General features: G+C 47.9%; 1 protein-coding gene across 1 annotated transcript in view; it reads right to left on the reverse strand.

The window, feature by feature from the left end:
* Nucleotides 1-10,024: 10,024 nt before the first annotated feature.
* The window catches only part of LOC140428537 (uncharacterized), a 154,268-nt gene continuing 148,203 nt past the window's right edge, over nucleotides 10,025-16,089 (reverse strand). Inside the window, exon 6 of the mRNA XM_072515113.1 lies at nucleotides 10,025-10,501. Coding sequence (XP_072371214.1) covers nucleotides 10,481-10,501 — 21 coding nt within the window. The 3' untranslated portion in view covers nucleotides 10,025-10,480. The remainder of the gene's footprint in view (nucleotides 10,502-16,089) is intronic.

Consider the following 16,089-nt stretch of genomic DNA (forward strand, 5'->3'; position numbering starts at 1 on the left):
GTGTAATTTCAACCCTTAGAAATGAAGTAGAAGTTGCTCTTGGAGACGATTTGCAAAATTTAGAAGCTGGTTGGCTAGCAGTCAAGAGTTGGCTATTAAAATTTCGCCCCCCCAAAGACCAATTGGTCTAAGATCACATCTTGCTTTCAAAAAAATGATGAAGATATTCAGGATTTTGAGGAAAGATTTTTACGTACTTGGATGGAATATTCAGGGATGACACTCGACCAGGAAAATGACACATGGGATGCAAGCACTTTAAGTCCATTAAAAACAGCTTTTATAGCCGGTGTTAAACCTAGAGTTTCTGCTGCCTTGAATTTGGTTTTACCAGCTTGGGCCACAGTTGGCACATACCGAGACATAGTTGACCGATGCATTCAGATAGATCGTGGTTTGCACAATCAGGCAACTTTTAACACTGCAGCTGCTCAAATGCAGCCTATTGCTCAAATCCAGCCCATGTTACCTGCTGCTCCAGCGGCGGCTGTTGCAGCACCTGCAGGAATATCAGCAGTAACTACAATTTCACCACCAGCGCCCGGGCAAACATGTACCCTTGCTCCATTAAAATCATGTAAGGAAATACCACAATGTCTTTTCTATGGTAGAGTAGGACACTGGATGGTAAAATGCTATCAAAAAGAACGGATGGATTCAAGAGATGATAATGAAGTAGACAATGTTCACTACAATACATTTCCACCTCGTGGTCAACCATGTAACACGTGCCAACAAGACACACCCAGTTTGGCTTCTGGTCAGCAACACTGGCTAAGCAACTACAACCATGGTTTGCTTTTACAGTTAATCAACAACAGTATCATAATAGCCCAACTGTTTACCACATGGCTTTACAGAATCATCTCAGGCAACTGCCTGTTCGGCCTTCCACCATTATCCAATATGAAGATGATGTTCTGATAACCTCCATCAATAAAGATGATCATGACAAAGACTTACGGGTGGTCTTGAACCACCTCAGTACTAACAGTAACAAAGCTAGCTTTCACAAAGCACAAATTGCCCAGAAAGATGTTTACTTGGGACAGAAAATTTCCAAGCGAAAAAGGGAACTTACTCAGAACAGAACGGCTGCCATCAAAGCAGCTAAAGAATCCTCAATGTATCGCTAAAAAGTTGCCAAGAACTGTCAACTTAAGAAAACTGTCATTATTCTGAACGTTGCTTTATTAATTTAAAGAAATTAACATATCTTGTTAGCTGTGTTTCCTTTAACAGAATCGGCAAATTAATCTACAGAAAATCAAGGTACAGCACAAGATTGGTTCAGTTATATATTTAATAAGTTATCGTATTTGATATTTTAAAATAAATGTTTAAAATTAGCCTGGAAATTAAAACTTCAAGCAATGTGGAAGCTGGTTTTTTAAAAAAAAAACAACAATCTTTGATTAAAAGCCAAAAGAACGGGTCGTTCAAGGACATTTGATAACGGGAATTTGGCAGCAATCCAACTTTTACTCCCAGTCCATTTGAGTGACAAAAAAAAATTTAAAGATGCGAATGGCATCATTCCAAGCTATACGCCTCTTTTTGTCTCTGCAAGAAAATTAACCCTTTCAACAAGCTTTTGTGTATTATCCAGAAGCTGTCAAAGACTTGACATCAATTTTGATAATCATTTTACCATTTATTACTAGATCATATGTTCAACTTTTATTGTATAATTATTTTATTTGTATACAAGAAGTTATTATTAATTGTTTATTGCTGAATTATGTAATCATGATATCAATTTTCAATCAGTATATCAATGGTAAGTTCTGTAAAATGTTAACCGTAATATTACAAAATCGAATGGCACTTGACTATGTGCTAGCTGAAAAAGGTGGCACCTGCGCCCTGATTGGTGCAGAGTGTTGCACTTTCATTCCCGATAACTCGAAAAAAGTTAAAGATTTGGCATTACATATCCAAAAAGAAATCAAAAATTTGATCCACCCCAATTTATCTCTCTCTGGGATAAAATTTGTGGGTGGTTTGGACACACTGGAATGTCCACAATAAGAATAATCTCATTGTCCTGTGTAGCTGTATTCATCATTTACATAACATACCAATGTGATCAAATTTGATTAATTTATTAATTATAAGAATTATTTTGAAATGCCTGTTGCAATGTTAAGTGTCCATTTTATTGTTTAAAACCGTAATGACAAAATGAATGAGTTATTATTTGCGCGTTTACCTATCCTATCGCATTAATGATGCATTTTAATCTTTTCTGATATATCTCACTTAATTTTTCGATTTATCAAAGGGCTGACTGTAGAAGCCAGGTATTTCAAATACAACTAGTATAGGTAAAAGATAGCTGTTTAAGCATAAATGTTGAGCCCCAGTTTTAAATACCCATTTATACAGCATAATTTATTTTTACTGAGGTCCGTTGTTCTGGCAAATGCATATTTTCAGAGTCAGTGTGACATTAAAACAGCACAGTTGCAAGATAATTTGACACTGCTTGTGCTAATTGTCAAGGACAGGGACTGAATACCATAGCAACATGAAGGCACCATTGTCCACAATGCAGATAGCAGCTCAGTCAGAAAAGCTAATGTTGCACATTGAAGATGGACGGCTTGCCATCAAATCAAATGTGTTTGAGTCTAACCCAAACCAATTAGGATTATATTGGGGTGTAATTAGATGACTTAAGACAGATATGAAAGTGTGTAACTGAAAAGTTTCCGCCCGCCATTTTAGTGTCTTTCTGTAGTGTCTTTGTGATGTGTTCTGTTAGTTTAGTCAGTTTCGTCTTTAATAGTCTTTCTGTTAGTTTGTGAGTTGTCTTTTGGGGGTTCTGCCTTTCTGTTTTTGATTCTGTCAGTCTGTTAGTCTGTGTCAGTGATGTTAGTCCACTTTTGACTTTGAGTTTGAGTTTAGCTGAAGATTAGCTTTCTCTCTCTTTTCATGTTTCATTGCCAGACTTTGACTGTTTAAAAGTTACTTTCGAGCTGTCTGCCTAAGCAAAGAAAGATAATGTCTGTAATTCTCTGAAAGCTTCGAATTGTCTACGAATTGCCTTTTAAATGACTTTCAAATTGTAATCAAGCGACTACAAATAAAACAATTCTTTTTGGCACCTGAGAAGTTTTAACTGACGTTTCTGCTGAGTCCCAGTATTCGCAAAGTGTTACTGGTAACCAAATAGCAGAGATAATATAAATTCCTTCAACTTCACACAGGCGAATAATACTAGGAATCGAACTTGGCATAGTCCAGAAATATTACAAATCTTACAACTTGTCGTATTGCGCCAGGACTTTGATTCTTCAACTAAGCTTCCCCCAAACTTGGCGTAGTTCGGCAGGTTAAGATCCCTTCAAATTAAAGATTCTCAACAATTGGCGAGCCAGCCAGGAGTTAACATTCTTTTAAATTAAAGATTCTAACATTGGCGAGCCAGCCAGGAGTTAACATTCTTTCAATTACTGATTCTAACATCTTGTCCTTCAGTTTATTTCGATTGGTTGCTGGGAAATTCATCTCTTTTTAAAAAATGCCATCTCTCTGGAGATGATAACAGTAAACACAAACACTGCACCATAATGTCCTTGGAATGACAACCAGTGTTGGATTGCCACTATGTGCCCACTTACCAAATTTCTCCAGTGCCCGTGTCACCCGACCTGCCTGACTCAGGCCAGACACGACCCAGGCAACACAACGGATTCCCGGGTCCTGCTTCGGAGTCCAACGGAATTGCAGCAAAGGAGGACAGTCCACCACCCCCCCACCCCCACCCCCCCACCCCCACCCCCCACCCCCGTTTTATGGCACCAGCTTCCGTAAAGTAGGTGAGTTTAAAGGTCCCATTGAAAATAAGAGGCCTGGGAGAAGGCGAGTGCCTCAGGTAAGTGGATGTGACTTAGGGAGAGGTCAGACATCGGAGTGAGGTGGGGGGGGGGGGTCAAACATTGGGGTGGGTGGGGTCTGCGAGGATAGACGAACTTGGTGGATTGGAGAGGGAACCCGTGCGGATTATTGATTAATAAGGAGATCGGGGGTTATGGGGAGAAGGGAGGAGAATGGGGATGGGAAAAATATCAGCCATGATTGAACGGCGGAGCAGACTCGATGGGCCGAGTGGCCTATTTGTGCTCCCATGTCTTATGGATGGGAGGGGCTGCTTAGTGCAGGGGACGGGGGTGGCGGTGTCGCCTGTGGGGGTAGGAGTGCGGGGGGGGGGGCAGGAATTAGTCTGGGTGTTTAAAATAGTTATGATGCACGATCAATGACCACTGAAGCGAGGTTGTAGTCCACCTGAAGGCTTTAATAAGCTGGATGTTTCCCCCAGCAGCTCAGGTGCAGAATGAAGGCTGCTGGGGCGGCACGGGCTCTTATACCCCGCCTAGAAGGGCGGAGCTACCATACAGTTTGAACAATGGGAAACATACAATATCTACCAATGGTGTTCCAGCATTACCAGGTACCGTAATACCTCAACAGAGACTACCACAATCCCCCCCCGGTTAAAAAAGAGTCCGGCAGGGGTGGTGGCCTGATATTACAGCGTGGTAACGTGGTAGAAATTATAGTTATGGAGGTACCGTAATACCTCCGTACAGCGTTTTGTAACTATTTACAATTCTATTTACTATTTACAATTTATGATTCATAATTAAGTATACACTTTAAAATGAAGCAATCAGTCGATTGGGGGCCCTGGTCGTCCTCTGTGATCGTCGGAGCTTCGGCGGTGACTCCGGTGGAGGCTCGGGCGTCTGTGACTCTGGGAGCGTGGCCTCGATCCCTGTGGCAGCTTCGACACCCCTAGCCGGCGCTGGTGGGGAAAAAGGTTGACCTGGGAAGGGAGCGTCTGCGGGGAGTGTCGGTGGGTGGGGGGGCCTAGACGGGGCTGGCGGAAGGACCGATCCTCCTGTAAGGTGCACAGGTGGGAGGGAGGGTGGGACTGGTGGCTGAGGTGTGCGCGGGGCTCCGGCGTGCGCCAGGTCTCGTAGGGAGAAAGTATCTTGTCGGCCGTCGGGGTACGCCACGGCGTACTGGGGGTTAGCGTGGAGAAGATGGACCTTCTCGACCAATGGGTCTGACTTGTGCGCCCGCGCAAGGGTCCGTGTTTTCGGAGCAGGATGGGTCCGGCAGCTGCCAGCCAGGTTAGGAGCGAGGTCCCAGAGGAGGACTTCCTGGGGAAGACAAGGAGGCGTTCATGAGGTGTCGGGTTGGTTGTGGTACAAAGCAGTGACCGGATGGAGTGGAGGGCATCCGGGAGGACTTCCTGCCAGCGGGAGATTCCTGGACCGTAGGGCCAGTACGACGGTCTTCCAGACCGTTCCGTTCTCCCTTTCTACTTGTCCGTTACCCCGGCGGATTGTAACTGACCGTCGTGCTCGAGGCGATGCCCTTGTTGAGCAGGAATTGACGCAGTTCGTCGCTCATAAAGGAGGACCCCCTAGCCCTGTGTATATACGCGGGGAAACCGAACAGTGTAAAGATACCCTGGAGGGCCTTGATGACAGTGGTTGTGGTCATGTCTGGGCAGGGGATGGCGAATGGGAACCGGGAGTACTCGTCAATCACGTTCAGGAAATACGTGTTGCGGTCGGTGGAGGGGAGGGCGCCTTTGAAGTCCATACTGAGGCGTTCAAAGGGACGGGAAGCCTTTATCAGGTGCGCTTTCTCTGGCCGGTTAATGTGCGGTTTGCACTCCGCGCAGATTTGGCAGTCCCTGGTGGCTGTCCTGACCTCCTCGATGGAGTAGGGCAGGTTGCAGGTCTTGATAAAATGGAAAAAGTGGGTGACCCCCGGGTGGCAGAGGTCCTCGTGGAGGGCTCGGAGGCGGTCCACTTGTGCAGTGGCACATGTGCCGCGGGACAGGGCGTCAGGAGGCTCGTTTAGCTTCCCGGGCCGATACAAGATCTCGTAATTGTAGGTGGAGAGTTCGATCCTCCACCGCATAGATCTTGTCGTTTTTTATCTTGCCCCGCTGTGCATTATCGAACATGAAGGCAACCGATCGTTGGTCCGTGAGGAGAGTGAATCTCCTGCCGGCCAGGTAATGCCTCCAATGTCGCACAGCTTCTACAAAGAACAAAGAAATGTACAGCACAGGAACAGGCCTTTCAGCCCTCCAAGCCCGTGCCGACCATGCTGCCCGACTAAACTACAATCTTCTACACTTCCTGGGTCCGTATCCCTCTATTCCCATCCTAGATGGGAACATCCCATCCCATCAAGATGCCCCTTAAATGTCACTATCGTCCCTGCTTCCACCACCTCCTCCGGTAGCGAGTTCCAGGCACCCACTACCCTCTGCGTAAAAAACTTGCCTCGTACATCTACTCTAAACCTTGCCCCTCTCACCTTAAACCTATGCCCCCTAGTAATTGACCCCTCTACCCCGGGGAAAAGCCTCTGACTACCCACTCTGTCTATGCCCCTCATAATTTTGTAGACCTCTATCAGGTCGCCCCTCAACCTTCTTCGTTCCATTGAGAACAAACCGAGTTTATTCAACCGCTCCTCATAGCTAATGCCCTCCATACCAGGCAACATTCTGGTAAATCTCTTCTGCACCCTCTCTAAAGCCTCCACATCCTTCTGGTAGTGTGGCGACCAGAATTGAACACTATACTCCAAGTGTGGCCTAACTAAGGTTCTATACAGCTGCAACATGACTTGCCAATTCTTATACTCAATGCCCCGGCCAATGAAGGCAAGCATGCCATATGCCTCCTTGACTACCTTCTCCACCTGTGTTGCCCCTTTCAGTGACCTGTGGACCTGTACTCCTAGATCTCTTTGACTTTCAATACTCTTGAGGGTTCTACCATTCACTGTATATTCCCTACCTGCATTAGACCTTCCAAAATGCATTACCTCACATTTGTCCGGATTAAACTCCATCTGCCATCTCTCCGCCCAAGTCTCCAAACAATCTAAATCCTGCTGTATCCTCTGACAGTCCTCATCGCTATCCGCAATTCCACCAACCTTTGTGTCCCCCGCAAACTTACTAATCAGACGAGTTACATTTTCCTCCAAATGATTTATATATACTACAAAGAGCAAAGGTCCCAGCACTGATTCCTGTGGAACACCACTGGTCACAGCCCTCCAATTAGAAAAGCATCCTTCTATTGCTACTCTCTGGCTTCTATGACCTAGCCAGTTCTGTATCCACCTCGCCTGCTCACCCCTGATTCCGTGTGACTTCACCTTTTGTACTAGTCTACCATGAGGGACCTTGTCAAAGGCCTTACTGAAGTCCATATAGACAACATCCACTGCCCTACCTGAATCTCATCCATCGAACGTGGCATAAATTTCCGGGCTCACCCTCGAGTGCAGGACTTGCATTTTCTGTTCTCCTGTGGGTGTGTTTTCGGCTGTTCCGAGATATCCTTTAAAACACGCCAGCCAGTGCTTGACGATTGCCGCAGAGTTCGCCGCGTGGGGGCTGAGTTTCAGACACTCTGGCTTGATTCGGAGCTCCATCCTTTTAAATCTAACTTATTAAATTGATGCACGATCAATGACCACTAAAGCGAGGTTGTAGTCCAACTGAAGGCTTTAATAAGCTAGATGTTTCCCCCAGCAGCTCAGGTACAGAATGAAGGCTGCTGGGGCGGCACTGGTTCTTATACCCCACCTAGCAGGGCGGAGCTACCATACAGTTTGACCAATGGGAAACATACAATGTCTACCAATGGTGTTCCAGCTTTACCAGGTACAGTAATACCTCGACAGAGACTACCACAAGCTCCTCTGACGTTAGAATTAGTTTTACTTCTTCCATCTCTTTCAGAGTAACTATTCGTATATCACCCGGCATCAGCACTTTAATTCGCTTTGTTGACTAGTTCCCAGGCCAGAGCAATTGTCCAGGAGAAGTTTGCCCTTCCGGCCAATTGCCGGGTAAACTCTTACCTGGGAATGTCTAAGAGGGATTCCCCAGCATGTCTTTGGGGCTAGGTTGGGGAGTCAGGATGTTTGGGGCCGCTCTGTCACCGCAGCTAGAACCTCTGACTTTTTATTTCACTGGATAAAAAATCTTCAAATTTCCCCATAACAATCAATATTAAAAAACATTGAAGAACAGGCAAACACCGTTATAAAATTCTACTTTCCGAGCTTCATTGCATCTCTGCTGATTGGAGGATTGATGACTGTGAACAGCTGGGTGGGGTCTATTTTGTTACAGTTCCGTTTCTCAAGGATGAGAGTTCCTCTTCTGCGCACCGTGCAAAGCTGTGGCAGCTCGCTCAGCGTCAGATTACAAATCACCGTGTACAGAACATCCAAAACCCTGGACAAATATGAATGAGCACAGGAGGCTGCCGTACTTCCCATTTGCCTTTGCCTCTGAGTTATGATCGACACTCTCACGGGGTGCCTGCAGGTTCTGTAGAGATGTCACAATCCCAGTTAACCCACGGATCCAGGAACTTTTGCATTGTATCTTCCCTCTTGGAAAAATCACCCGAGTTCCTCAAGATACGTTCATCGTGGGCACTCTCTAGGGAACCAGCATTCATTTTGCATCGGGAGAAACAAGCTACTCGATCCGGGTTAGGGTGGGACCTTCGAAATTGTGCAAATTTTGTCACTGCGGTTCCTGGGGAGTGATACAACTCATAAAACAAACTCTCAGCCCGCGCCTCTTAAATACAGGTGCTAAGAATTGGAAATCACCTTAACACAGAGGCTGGTTTAGCACAGTGGGCTAAACAGATGGCTTGCAATGCAGAACAAGGCCAGCAGCGTGGGTTCAACTCCCCGAACAGGCGCCGGAATGTGGCGACTAGGGGCTTTTCACAGTAACTTCATTGAAGCCTACTTGTGACAATAAGCTATTGTGATCACACATCATCAAAATGTCTCAAAGTGGGTTGCATGGTCGATTACCCTCAGAATGGACCGACTGTTTGGCAGCAAATAAAAACATCCCCAGGTGGATTGAAACAGAAGGTGTGAGATTTTAAATCGGAGACTGGTTCCGCAGACTTGAGTGTGAATCAGTCCAAACTATTTCATGTCCTAACTATGTCATTGGCAGGAGGCAGCTTGCCAATGTCTCTGAGGCAGCAGTGTGTGGTTGTGTCAGGAAAAGGCTGACAAGCTGGATTGAAGCCGGAACAGGACACAAGGCTGCACCTGATTTGTTGTAAGAGGGTGTGTAAGTCACACAAGCTGCTGGGGGAACTCATCATTGACAGGAAAACAGTCAGGCCCAGGCAGTACCCCAAACAGCAAAGATCACAGGGCAATCAGCAGGAATTCCCATCCTCGCTCAAATCTACCACAAACAATTTAGTCATGGCAATAGGATTAATTGACTGTGTTTAGTTCTTATTTAGGCCCTTGAGTACTTCTCATGGCACAGTGCCATCCTGCTCACCTGGGCACCTGATTCAGGTGCACAAAGGTGTGAAAAGGGCATAGATTGGGTGGAGAGGAAGAAACTTTCCTCCTTAGCGGAGAGGGTCAATAATCCTCGGAGGGGAGATAGATTTAATGTAAGAGGCAAGAGGTTTAGAGGTTTCACCCGGAGAGTGGTGAATCTGGCAGTCACTGCCTGAAAGACTGGTACAGGCGGGAATCCACGGTAACTCAGTGGTTAGCAGCGTTGCTTCACAGCGCCAGGGACCCGGGTTCGATTCCCCGCTGGGTCACTGACTGTGTGGAGTCTGCGCGTTCTCCCCGTGTCTGCGTGGGTTTCCTCCGGGTGCTCCGGTTTCCTCCCACAAGTCCCGAAAGATGTGCTGTTCGGTGAATTGGAAATTCTGAATTCTCCCTCTGTGTACCCGAACAGGCGCCGGAATGTGGCGGCCAGGGGCTTTTCACAGTAACTTCATTGCAGTGTTAATGTAAGCCTACCTGTGACATTAATAAAGATTATTATTATTAAAACTAACTGCATAGCAATCAACTGTGAAAACTGAAGACCCTTTGACATCTACAAGCACTGTACAAGTGAAGTAATTACAATATTACCCTTAGCCGCGATACCCTCATCCAGAGAGCCGAGTAAATTAGATTGTTTAAAGAAATTATACACTCTCAGTTTAATGATATCCATGAAACCTCGTGGAGAAAACTGGGGCAAGAAATCCTTTCAGAAAAATGGCAACATCACACACCGAGAATCTGCATGAAGCAGATCGCAGGAACTCCGCCTGTTAAGATGCAATGATCTGATTAGCACAGTTTAAACTTGCTCCTGTGTGTGTGTTCCATGTGGGAGCGAGCACTGTGAAATGCTCGAGGGACACACTGGCCGTGTTTCCTGTGGAATGTTTAGGTCACAAGAGTCCAATCGGTTGGTGATGCTGCCGTGGTGCAGAGCGTTTAGTAAACCCCATCCAATCCTGAAGCAGTGGCGAAAAGCAGGAGTCTGTCTCAGCATCACACAGACTCCCCCGTAGTCGCACAGGACAGCTCCCCCTCACTGATGTCGGAATCAGGAAACACCGAACTATCCTTGCCGGCTCCATCAGATGCTCATTCCGCCTCTCTGAAAAACGAGAAAAAAGAAGAAGAAATTGCTTATTGTCACAAGTAGGCTTCAAATGAAGTTACTGTGAAAACCCCCAGTCGCCACATTCCGGCGCCTGTTCGGGGAGGCTGGTACGGGGATTGAACCGTGCTGCTGGCCTGTCTTGGTCTGCTTTCCAAGCCAGCGATTTAGCCCTGTGCTAAACCAGCCCCAGAATGGACAATGTACAGAAGTGTAAACGAGAATAGACAATGTACGGAAGTGCTGGCAGCTATTAGCATCACTGAGACATTCTTCACACAACACTGAAATTGAGGAACGCATGTGGTCTCAGTGATGCGGGAACACGGGGTGGCGGCTGCGGACTGTGTCCAGCGCCGACAGACTCGGCTGCGGACCCGTGGCCGGGGGGGGGGGGGCTTCCGCGAGAGTTGGGGGAACTGGTGGGGGTTGGCTATGGGGTGGGCTGGGGGGGGGCATGGATAGCGGGTCAGGCCCGCGCACGGCTGGCACCATGTTGTACGGCGCGACAGCTGCAGGTCATCAGCCTGGCGCCTGCACGGCCCGGGACCTGGCCATTCTCCGGCCGCTTGCGCCGTGGGAGCTGGGAGTTACACCCAGCGCTGGTGCCAGCCCCTCACCGGCACCGGAATCGGTCAGGGTATCACACAGATGTTCTGGCCGTAAAAGACCACACATGCACCACTGCCGCAGGCACTTAGCCGCTGGAACAGAGAATCCAGCCCCAGATTCCTCAATCCATGTCGTTAACAAAAATCCGTCAACCTCAGTTTTAAAATCAATCATGGATCCAGCAGCTATTGCCATTTGCGGAGGAGACTTTCAAACTCTGGGTGAAGGAGAGCGTCCTCTTCTGAGAGGCCCAGCTCAAATTCTTCAACTCCGTCTCCAAGCCCAAGATTCCCAGCACGGATAAATACTTTCTCTCTCTCTGTCCTATCTGTCCCCCTTAACATCTTGAAAACAACATCAAATCGTCAGATAACATTCTAAAATGACCCAACGGCTCTATTTCAATAACATTTTAGTGTGTTTAAACTCCCCTATTCGCTTAACCCTTCGAATTCGGCTATCGTGCTGGGAGATCCACGTTGCGCTCCCTCTGAGGCGAGTAGATCATTCCGGGGGTGAGGGGCCCTGAACTGTTCCCAAAACGTGCAATGTGGTTAACCAGAGGTTTGTATTGGTGAAGCATGACTTCTATCCACCTGTATTGACTGAGAGAATAAAACATTTCTTCACTCAGAGGGTAGTGAATGTGTGGAATTCTCTACCACAGAGTTTCTGGAGGCCAAGTCCACAATATATTCAATGTTTTAGATTTTAATGCCATTCATGGGTATGGGGCGAAAACGGGAATATGGCATTGAGAGGATCAGCCAGGGTCATGTTGAATACTTCAAGCAGGTACAAAGGGTCGAATTTCATGTCCTGCTCCTAATTTCTATGGTTCTATGCATCAGTGTCCGTCAGAAATAAAACCCTGAGTTACAATTACCACATTGACTATGTTCTGAATATCTGCACAACATTTCAATGGGTTACGTATCTGGACTCGAACTCTTTCCTCATTCACTGCTTCAGCTTTTTACCACTGAGAAAGGTTTTCTGTTCTTCATACTGTCCACGTCAAACACTCCCAGGACAGGTACAGCACGGGGTTAGACACAGAGTAAAGCTCCCTTTACACTGTCCCCATCAAACACTCCCAGGACAGGTACCACACGGGGTTAGATACAGAGTAAAGCTCCCTCTACACTGTCCCCATCAAACACTCCCAGGACAGGTACAACACGGGGTTAGATACAGAGTAAAGCTCCCTCTACACTGTCCCCATCAAACACTCCCAGGACAGGTACAACACGGGGTTAGATACAGAGTAAAGCTCCATCTACACTGTCCCCATCAAACACTCCCAGGACAGGTACAGCACGGGGTTTGATACAGAGTAAAGCTCCATCTACACTGTCCCCATCAAACACTCCCAGGACAGGTACAGCACGGGGTTAGATACAGAGTAAAGCTCCCTCTACACTGTCCCCATCAAACACTCCCAGGACAGGTACATCACGGGGTTAGATACAGAGTAAAGCTCCCTCTATACTGTCCCCATCAAACACTCCCAGGACAGGAACAGCACGGGGTTAGACACAGAGTAAAGCTCCCTCTACACTGTCCCCATCAAACACTCCCAGGACAGGTACAGCACGGGGTTAGACACAGAGTAAAGCTCCCTCTACACTGTCCCCATCAAACATTCCCAGGACAGGTACAGCACGGGGTTAGATACAGAGTAAAGCTCCCTCTACACTGTCCCCATCAAACACTCCCAGGACAGGTACAGCACGGGGATACATACAGAGTAAAGCTCCCTCCACACTGTCCCCATCAAACACTCCCAGGACAGGTACAGCACGGGGTTACATACAGAGTAAAGCTCCCTCTACACTGTCCCCAACAAACACTCCCAGGACAGGTACAGCACGGGGCTAGATACAGAGTAAAGCCCCCTCTATACTTTCCCCATCAAACACTCCCAGGACAGTTACAGCACGGGGTTAGATACAGAGTAAAGCTCCCTCTACACTGTCCCCATCAAACATTCCCAGGACAGGTACAACACGGGGTTAGATACAGAGTAAAGCTCCCTCTACACTGTCCCCATCAAACACTCCCAGGACAGGTACAGCACGGGGTTAGATACAGAGTAAAGCTCCCTCTACACTGTCCCCATCAAACACTCCCAGGACAGGTACAGCACGGGGTTTGATACAGAGTAAAGCTCCCTCTACACTGTCCCCATCAAACACTCCCAGGACAGGTACAGCACGGGGTTAGACACAGAGTAAAGCTCCCTCTACACTGTCCCCATCAAACACTCCCAGGACAGGTACAGCACGGGGTTTGATACAGAGTAAAGCTCCCTCTACACTGTCCCCATCAAACACTCCCAGGACAGGTACAGCACGGGGTTAGACACAGAGTAAAGCTCCATCTACACTGTCCACATCAAACACTCCCAGGACAGGTACAGCACGGGGTTTGATACCGAGTAAAGCTCCCTCTACACTGTCCCCATCAAACACTCCCAGGACAGGTACAGCACGGGGTTACATACAGAGTAAAGCTCCCTCTACACTGTCCCCATCAAACACTCCCAGGACAGGTACATCACAGGGTTAGATACAGAGTAAAGCTCCCTCTATACTGTCCCCATCAAACACTCCCATGACAGGTACAGCACGGGGTTAGACACAGAGTAAAGCTCCCTCTACACTGTCCCCATCAAACACTCCCAGGACAGGTACAACACGGGGTTAGATACAAAGTAAAGCTCCCTCTACACTGTCCCCATCAAACACTCCCAGGACAGGTACAACACGGGGTTAGATACAGAGTAAAGCTCCATCTACACTGTCCCCATCAAACACTCCCAGGACAGGTACAGCACGGGGTTTGATACAGAGTAAAGCTCCATCTACACTGTCCCCATCAAACATTCCCAGGACAGGTACAACACGGGGTTAGATACAGAGTAAAGCTCCCTCTATACTGTCCCCATCAAACACTCCCAGGACAGGTACAGCACGGGGTTAGATACAGAGTAAAGCTCCATCTACACTGTCCCCATCAAACATTCCCAGGACAGGTACAACACAGGGTTAGATACAGAGTAAAGCTCCCTCTACACTGTCCCCATCAAACACTCCCAGGACAGGTACAGCACGGGGTTAGATACAGAGTAAAGCTCCCTCTACACTGTCCCCATCAAACACTCCCAGGACAGGTACATCACGGGGTTAGATACAGAGTAAAGCTCCCTCTATACTGTCCCCATCAAACACTCCCAGGACAGGTACAGCACGGGGTTAGACACAGAGTAAAGCTCCCTCTACACTGTCCCCATCAAACACTCCCAGGACAGGTACAGCACGGGGTTAGACACAGAGTAAAGCTCCCTCTACACTGTCCCCATCAAACATTCCCACGACAGGTACAGCACGGGGTTAGATACAGAGTAAAGCTCCCTCTACACTGTCCCCATCAAACACTCCCAGGACAGGTACAGCACGGGGATACATACAGAGTAAAGCTCCCTCCACACTGTCCCCATCAAACACTCCCAGGACAGGTACAGCACGGGGTTACATACAGAGTAAAGCTCCCTCTACACTGTCCCCAACAAACACTCCCAGGACAGGTACAGCACGGGGCTAGATACAGAGTAAAGCCCCCTCTATACGTTCCCCATCAAACACTCCCAGGACAGTTACAGCACGGGGTTAGATACAGAGTAAAGCTCCCTCTACACTGTCCCCATCAAACATTCCCAGGACAGGTACAACACGGGGTTAGACACAGAGTAAAGCTCCCTCGACACTGTCCCCATCAAACACTCCCAGGACAGGTACAGCACGGGGTTAGACACAGAGTAAAGCTCCCTCTACACTGTCCCCATCAAACATTCCCAGGACAGGTACAGCACGGGGTTAGACACAGAGTAAAGCTCCCTTTACACTGTCCCCATCAAACACTCCCAGGACAGGTACCACACGGGGTTAGATACAGAGTAAAGCTCCCTCTACACTGTCCCCATCAAACACTCCCAGGACAGGTACAACACGGGGTTAGATACAGAGTAAAGCTCCCTCTACACTGTCCCCATCAAACACTCCCAGGACAGGTACAACACGGGGTTAGATACAGAGTAAAGCTCCATCTACACTGTCCCCATCAAACACTCCCAGGACAGGTACAGCACGGGGTTTGATACAGAGTAAAGCTCCATCTACACTGTCCCCATCAAACACTCCCAGGACAGGTACAGCACGGGGTTAGATACAGAGTAAAGCTCCCTCTACACTGTCCCCATCAAACACTCCCAGGACAGGTACATCACGGGGTTAGATACAGAGTAAAGCTCCCTCTATACTGTCCCCATCAAACACTCCCAGGACAGGAACAGCACGGGGTTAGACACAGAGTAAAGCTCCCTCTACACTGTCCCCATCAAACACTCCCAGGACAGGTACAGCACGGGGTTAGACACAGAGTAAAGCTCCCTCTACACTGTCCCCATCAAACATTCCCAGGACAGGTACAGCACGGGGTTAGATACAGAGTAAAGCTCCCTCTACACTGTCCCCATCAAACACTCCCAGGACAGGTACAGCACGGGGATACATACAGAGTAAAGCTCCCTCCACACTGTCCCCATCAAACACTCCCAGGACAGGTACAGCACGGGGTTACATACAGAGTAAAGCTCCCTCTACACTGTCCCCAACAAACACTCCCAGGACAGGTACAGCACGGGGCTAGATACAGAGTAAAGCCCCCTCTATACTTTCCCCATCAAACACTCCCAGGACAGTTACAGCACGGGGTTAGATACAGAGTAAAGCTCCCTCTACACTGTCCCCATCAAACATTCCCAGGACAGGTACAACACGGGGTTAGATACAGAGTAAAGCTCCCTCTACACTGTCCCCATCAAACACTCCCAGGACAGGTACAGCACGGGGTTAGATACAGAGTAAAGCTCCCTCTACACTGTCCCCATCAAACACTCCCAAAACAGGTAC

The sequence above is a fragment of the Scyliorhinus torazame genome, chromosome 1 (genome assembly GCF_047496885.1).
Source record: "Scyliorhinus torazame isolate Kashiwa2021f chromosome 1, sScyTor2.1, whole genome shotgun sequence".
In the NCBI taxonomy this organism is placed as follows: domain Eukaryota; kingdom Metazoa; phylum Chordata; class Chondrichthyes; order Carcharhiniformes; family Scyliorhinidae; genus Scyliorhinus; species Scyliorhinus torazame.